Source organism: Carassius auratus, linkage group LG37M (genome assembly GCF_003368295.1).
Source record: "Carassius auratus strain Wakin linkage group LG37M, ASM336829v1, whole genome shotgun sequence".
Classification (NCBI taxonomy): domain Eukaryota; kingdom Metazoa; phylum Chordata; class Actinopteri; order Cypriniformes; family Cyprinidae; genus Carassius; species Carassius auratus.
In genome coordinates, this window is record NC_039296.1 from 252501 (window position 1) to 260172 (window position 7672).

Here is a 7672-nt window from a genome sequence, read left to right on the forward strand (position 1 = left end):
CCCGCAGCCCGTCCTCCCCGAGAGTGAGTCTGACAGAGATATAAAGCCTGCTGGATTACAGACGCAGTGTAGTTTCTGACTGTGTTCTGTCGCTCTCAGAGAGATGATCTGGAGCTGGAGCTGGAGAAGGCCACTCACTTCATGCAGTTTGCAGCAGCGGCGTACGGATGGCCGCTGTACGTCTACTCGAACCCTCTCACGGGGATCTGCAAGCTCAGCGGAGACTGGTGCGTATGACCTCTGCCAGCTGAAGGTAACCGTGTTGAACACAGACATGCACTCACTGACGTCTGCACAGCTGTCGAAGCCATCATGTGGAGCCAGACCTGGTCGGAGGAGAACACCTGGGATGTCACTTCAGCTCCATCCTACAGAGCACAGGCCTGCAGTACAGAGACTTCATCCACATCAGCTTCCACAACCAGGTGACGTCCCGCTGGCTTCAGAAGACCTGCACTTACACCTGCATATGGCTTCATGCAATAGTGCAGTTTCATTCAGTATAGAAATGCACCACTTTTTTGCATTTACAAAAAACATAGTTCATGATACTGTGTTTCAGTGGGGCTTATTCTGAAACCAGCGGCACTTATTACTTTTTATTTTCCGGCAACTCATCAATATTCAAAAAAAAGCTCAATCATTTACCATTTGAAGATCACGACATGAGAAAATAGTTTGTGTAAAAGTTTTTTTTTCTTTTAAATGTATGTTGTTTCTGATCATTGACAAATTAAAATTTGCTTAGCATTTAGTTTATAGAAAGTTAGTGTCTCTTGTTGTTTGCCTAAAAAAAAGTTTGTAAACAAACTGGCATTTAAAGAGTTAAAATCTTGAAAATGAATGTGTTTTTTTTTGGTAGTTCTGAAAAACATTATTGTGTAATATATTTAAAACCCTTTTGGTCATCTCTGTAACTCTCAAAATTGGGTTATTTTATTGTTTTATTTAATAATTATTTTTATATTTTATATTATTATTTTGTTATTATTATTGTTTTATAGTCATGTTGAAGTGGTCTATGGTAAAGAGGAAGGAGATTTTTTGTAAACACTTTATAGTTATAAAGTATACTTTATAGTTGGTTTTTATAAAAAGTATGAACATCCAAATTTGTCACGTTTTTCTCAAATCATTCAGCGCCAAAAAAGTAAAATTTCAGCTTTTCTATTTTAAGAATAATAAAAAAAAATTGTGCAGTTCTAGAAGAAAAAATAAATAAATAAAAATCATCCTAGAATATTTTTTTTTCTTTCTCCCAAATAAAGCTATTCAAGCCATCGGGTGGAAATTCTGTTTCCTTTCTCTTTTTCCAAAGCTGTTAATATCGCAGAAAAACTAAATATCACAATGTGAGTGTTTTCTGAAATTGTGCAGTCCAACCTACAGCCACGTTTTTTTCCTGTTGTAGATCTACGAGATCCCGTTTTTCGTGGCTCTGGATCATGAGAGAGAGGCGGTGCTGGTCGCGGTGAGAGGAACGCTGTCTCTGAAGGTGAGTGTGGAGCATCAGTTACACAGATGATGAGGATCAGATGCTCTGTGTGTGGTGAAGCAGCGGTCACTAGTGTGTTTGACCTGGACGCTCACACTCCTGTCGTTCCTGAGCCGACCCTCTCATCCACTGCACTCCTTCTCATCTCTCCATCTGTCCTTCTCTCCATCATCCATCTCTCCATCTGTCCATCTCTCCATCATCCATCTGTCCATCTCTCCATCTGTCCATGTCTCCATCCATTTGTTGTTTTTGGTCCATCACGTGATGATGAGCATTGGGCCAGAGCTGCATGTTGACGCGGTTTGGTTTTTCAGGATGTGTTGACGGATCTGTCGGCTGAATGTGAGGATCTGTCTGTTGAAGGTGTTTCAGGAACCTGCTACGCTCACAAGGTGACCAAACCTCTTCCATCGGTCTCCAGATTATACCGTCTCGTGATCTCTCTCACGGTTGAACTCTGTGTCGCAGGGCATTTCTCAAGCTGCACACTACATCCACAAGAGACTGGTGAAGGATGGGATTCTGAGCCAGGCGTTCAGCGTCGTTCCTGTGAGTGTGTTTCTCTGGCGCTGATGTTCTCCGGTCATGAAGAGCCGCTGGATGACGCTGGTCTGGTGTTTGTGTGCAGGAGTATAAGCTGGTGATCTGTGGTCACAGTCTGGGAGCCGGAGCCGCTGCTCTTCTGGCCGTTCTCCTGCGCAGCACACACCCCACGCTCCAGTGCTACGCCTTCTCTCCACCAGGGGGCCTGATGAGGTCTCACACACACACACACACACACACACACACACACACCCCACGCTCCAGTGCTACGCCTTCTCTCCACCAGGGGGCCTGATGAGGTCACACACACACGCACACACACACACACACACACCCCACGCTCCAGTGCTACGCCTTCTCTCCACCAGGGGGCCTGATGAGGTCACACACACACGCACACACACACACACACACACCCCACCTCCAGTGCTACGCCTTCTCTCCACCAGGGGGCCTGATGAGGTCTCACACACACACACACACACACACACACACACCCCACGCTCCAGTGCTACGCCTTCTCTCCACCAGGGGGCCTGATGAGGTCACACACACACACACACACACACACACCCCACGCTCCAGTGCTACGCCTTCTCTCCACCAGGGGGCCTGATGAGGTCACACACACACACACACACACACACACACACACCCCACGCTCCAGTGCTACGCCTTCTCTCCACCAGGGGGCCTGATGAGGTCACACACACACACACACACACACACACACACACACACCCCACGCTCCAGTGCTACGCCTTCTCTCCACCAGGGGGCCTGATGAGGTCACACACACACACACACACACACACACACACACACACACCCCACGCTCCAGTGCTACGCCTTCTCTCCACCAGGGGGCCTGATGAGGTCACACACACACACACACACACACACACACACACACACACCCCACGCTCCAGTGCTACGCCTTCTCTCCACCAGGGGGCCTGATGAGGTCACACACACACACACACACACACACACCCCACGCTCCAGTGCTACGCCTTCTCTCCACCAGGGGGCCTGATGAGGTCACACACACACACACACACACACACACACACACCCCACGCTCCAGTGCTACGCCTTCTCTCCACCAGGGGGCCTGATGAGGTCACACACACACACACACACACACACACACACACACACACCCCACGCTCCAGTGCTACGCCTTCTCTCCACCAGGGGGCCTGATGAGGTCACACACACACACACACACACACACACACCCCACGCTCCAGTGCTACGCCTTCTCTCCACCGGGGGGCCTGATGAGGTCTCACACACACACACACACACACACACACACACCCCACGCTCCAGTGCTACGCCTTCTCTCCACCAGGGGGCCTGATGAGGTCACACACACACACACACACACCCCACGCTCCAGTGCTACGCCTTCTCTCCACCAGGGGGCCTGATGAGGTCTCACACACACACACACACACACACACACACACCCCACGCTCCAGTGCTACGCCTTCTCTCCACCAGGGGGCCTGATGAGGTCACACACACACACACACACACACACACCCCACACTCCAGTGCTACGCCTTCTCTCCACCAGGGGGCCTGATGAGGTCTCACACACACACACACACACACACACACCCCACGCTCCAGTGCTACGCCTTCTCTCCACCAGGGGGCCTGATGAGGTCACACACACACACACACACACACACACACACACACCCCACGCTCCAGTGCTACGCCTTCTCTCCACCAGGGGGCCTGATGAGGTCACACACACACACACACACACACCCCACGCTCCAGTGCTACGCCTTCTCTCCACCAGGGGGCCTGATGAGGTCACTCACACACACACACACACACACACACACACACACACACACCCACCCCACGCTCCAGTGCTACGCCTTCTCTCCATCAGGGGGCCTGATGAGGTCACACACACACACACACACACACCCCACGCTCCAGTGCTACGCCTTCTCTCCACCAGGGGGCCTGATGAGGTCTCACACACACACACACACACACACACACACACCCCACGCTCCAGTGCTACGCCTTCTCTCCACCAGGGGGCCTGATGAGGTCACTCACACACACACACACACACCGTCAGTACAACACACACACACACACACACATGGCAGTATACTATAATATAATAATTTACCAGAGAAAATTGCTAAATTGTGTGTGTGCGCGTGTATGTATGTATATATATATATGTATGTGTGTATATATATATTAGTATATATGGTACTAATTATATGTATATATGATTATTTATTAATTTATAAAGGAGTTATTTATATGATAAAATAATTTACTTATTTATAAATATTTATTTAATTGCACTGCAATTAATTGTTAAATACTTTATATAATGTACATTACTAATTTATTTAAATTAATAATTTTCTTTGTACTGCAGTAAATTAAATTCTATATATAATGTATATAATGTAATTATTTACACACATATATATATATATATATATATATATATATATATATATATATATATATATATATATATATATATATATATAATTTATGACAAATAATAATGTATTATTAATAATAATAATTTATTATTATCATTAATTTATCAATCATTTATTTATTACCTGTCAAAATAAATGTATAAAGCTTTTTTTTGTTTTTTGCTGGAAAAAAAAAATTGTAGTAAAAATGAAATGAACATTGAAATATCTATTTCCTATGTGCATATCTGTTAAGCTGTAATTTATTTCTGTGATCAAATCTGAATATAATGTGTAACGTTTGCTCCGTTTCTTCTAGAACGGTGTTTTTGTGGTGCTGTGTTCTGTGTTTTTGGTAAACTCTCTTCTGCTGTGTTCCTCAGTAAAGCGCTGGCTGATTACTCCAAGCAGTTTGTCGTCTCGGTGGTGCTGGGAAAAGACCTTGTACCCAGGTCAGATTCAGCCGTCAATCATGTATTCACATGAGTAAACGTGTGGCTATATTTAGAGAGCCTGTTTCTGTCTCCTCTTTCTCTCTTCTGCTTGTATCACTTCTTCATGTGTTTATATAGACTGAGTATTCCTAACATGGAAGACCTGAAAAGAAGATTGCTAAAAATGGTGTCTAACTGCAGTAAACCAAAGGTAGGGTCCTTCACTAGTGATAAAGAAGACGTTGTGCTGTTTCCTGCACCCGTGTCTGTCTCTCTCAGTATAAGATCTTGCTGCACGGCTGCTGGTACGAGCTGTTCGGAGGAACTCCCGATGACTTCCCAACGGAGCTGGAGACGCGGCCCGAGGAGATGCTGAACCAGCCGTTGTTGGGTGAGGAGAGTCTGTTTCTGCACTCCAGCACCTATCAGAGCCTGTCCTCTGACGAGTCGCCCCCCCGCCCCACACACCCGCCCCTGTTCCTGCCGGGACGCATCCTGTACATCACAGAGGACGGGCCCGAGCCCAGGTCAGCCGCTCACACCCGACTGACTGACGGCTTACCACACTCTATTAGACAGATCTGATTAACACAGTTATTAAAAAATATATCATTAATTAACATTAAAATTTAAATCTATCAAAGATTAATTTATTCATGCATGTAATTAAAAATATAATTATTCAAATGTAATAATCGGAAATATGCAATAAAAACTATTAAACGTATTCATACATCTTATTAAAAAATATAGTAATTAAAGTAGTGATAAAGTATTATAAATAAAATATATAATAAAAAAAGTTAAGTAAAAAAAAAAATAATAGTTGAAAATATTGGTTAAAATAATTAAGTACAATATATAGTAAAAACCTATTAAATTTGGATCTGAAATTGTATTTATTCATGGCTGTGATTAAAAATATATATATTATTATTAAAGATAAATTAAAAATGTGTAATACAAAATTATATTTATTAATGTCTGTTATTAGAAAAATATTATTAAAGTAATGGTTAAAATCTAGTCATACCTGTAATTAAAAAAAAGATAATTATAAAATAAAATAAAAATAAAATAATATATAATCAAAGCCTATGTTTTCAAGTATAATATATAGTACAAACCTATTTAATTTGTGTCTGAAATTATATATCGTGGCTGTAATTAAAAAATAAATATCCAAAAACATTTTAAAATAATAGTTAAAAATAATTGAAAAATGTGATATAAAATATATAATAAAAAACAATATACCTGTTAAACCTGTAAATAAATAAAAAAATTATTATTAAAAATAATTGAAAAATGTGTAATTTAAAATTATATTTATTCATGGCTGTTATTAGAAAAAATATAATAATTAAAGTAATGGTTACAAATTAAATAATGTATAATAATATTAAATTACAGTATAATATTAAATGCCTTTTTGTCTGAAATTGTTTATTCATGGCCGTAATTAAAGAATAGAATTAAATTACAGTAAATAGTAAAAAGACAATCATATTGATTGATGTTTTTCCTCAAAGGAACGATCACACGTGTGTCTCTCTGTTCTCAGACACTGCTTCTCTCAGGTGAGATACCGTGCCGAGTGGTCGAGCGAGGGGTCGTTCAGTAATGTTCTGATCAGTCCACGGATGATCACTGATCACATGCCTGACGTGGTTCTGCGGGCGCTGCGCAGTCTGACCCATGAACACCCGTTCGCTCTCTGTCCGTCCTCCACCAGCCATCTGAACGTCATCTGAGCTTCACTCACAACAGAGACATGTACTGGACTCCTCCTGTCATTCTGACTCTGCATTTATACTCCCATTACCCTGCCTGCTTTTTAAAGGCTTCATGAACTGCCATATATTCCCATCATCCATAAAGTCAAGATGTGACACTGTTTTTAACTCTGTGGTGTTCAGCAGAAAGAGTTCCTTTCATTGATGCGTGAATGAGACTCAGTATTTTCAGTGTTGTGTGACGTATCTTCATTATTCAGTATCAGGTGATCAGTAGGAGAACACCGTTTGAGACATTGATGCATGGCACCAAATGCATGAAAACATTTATTTTGATGTAGATGAGAGCTTCATATCAGAGTCTGTTCATTTACTCCACTGCAGACTGTTCTGTTTCAGGATATCATGCTTTTATCCAAAATAAAAATGCTGAGGAAGAGTTGGTCTGTCCAGTGCATGTTTATAAGAATTGTTAAATTTAATTTAATAAGAGGTTCTTGTGAATGATAAATCAGACTTATAGATAAAGAGCAGAATATCGGAGGAAGTGCTGAGTTTTTAAGCACCACTTCTAAATGTTATGAAGAAGAACTGTTGTATATAAATATATCTACACACACACACACACGTATATATTTGTATTGTTACAAAAGATTTCTATTTTCAGTAAATGCTGTTCTTTTTAACTTTTTATTCAGCAAAGAATACAGATTTTTATTTAGTTTTTTATTTTTATTTTACATTAATCTATATATTTTGTTAAAGTAGTTTGTAGAAACTGTGGTCACTTGTTGATTCCCCATGAAGTTGCATAAAAGTTTAATTAAAAAAGTTATTTATATGCAAATATGTCATCACGTGCCGTCGGGTCCACTAGTCTGGTGACCTCGGAACAAGAGAGAAACAGACTAATATTAGCGTAGATGCCATTCTTCTAATGATGTAGCAAGTACATTGGGTGTTATGGGAAGTGTTCCCGGT

General features: G+C 41.7%; 1 protein-coding gene across 1 annotated transcript in view; it reads left to right on the forward strand.

Annotated features, from left to right (window-relative positions):
* The window catches only part of LOC113068182 (sn1-specific diacylglycerol lipase beta-like), an 11530-nt gene extending 4400 nt beyond the window's left edge, over window positions 1-7130 (forward strand). The window contains exons 5-15 of the mRNA XM_026240837.1: window positions 1-23; window positions 100-227; window positions 299-425; window positions 1412-1495; window positions 1813-1890; window positions 1967-2047; window positions 2127-2254; window positions 4905-4973; window positions 5094-5166; window positions 5235-5482; window positions 6520-7130. The exon at window positions 1-23 is cut by the window's left edge and continues 100 nt beyond it. Of these exons, the coding sequence (XP_026096622.1) occupies window positions 1-23; window positions 100-227; window positions 299-425; window positions 1412-1495; window positions 1813-1890; window positions 1967-2047; window positions 2127-2254; window positions 4905-4973; window positions 5094-5166; window positions 5235-5482; window positions 6520-6709 (1229 nt within the window). The 3' untranslated portion in view covers window positions 6710-7130. The remainder of the gene's footprint in view (window positions 24-99; window positions 228-298; window positions 426-1411; window positions 1496-1812; window positions 1891-1966; window positions 2048-2126; window positions 2255-4904; window positions 4974-5093; window positions 5167-5234; window positions 5483-6519) is intronic.
* The last annotated feature ends 542 nt before the right edge of the window (window positions 7131-7672 follow it).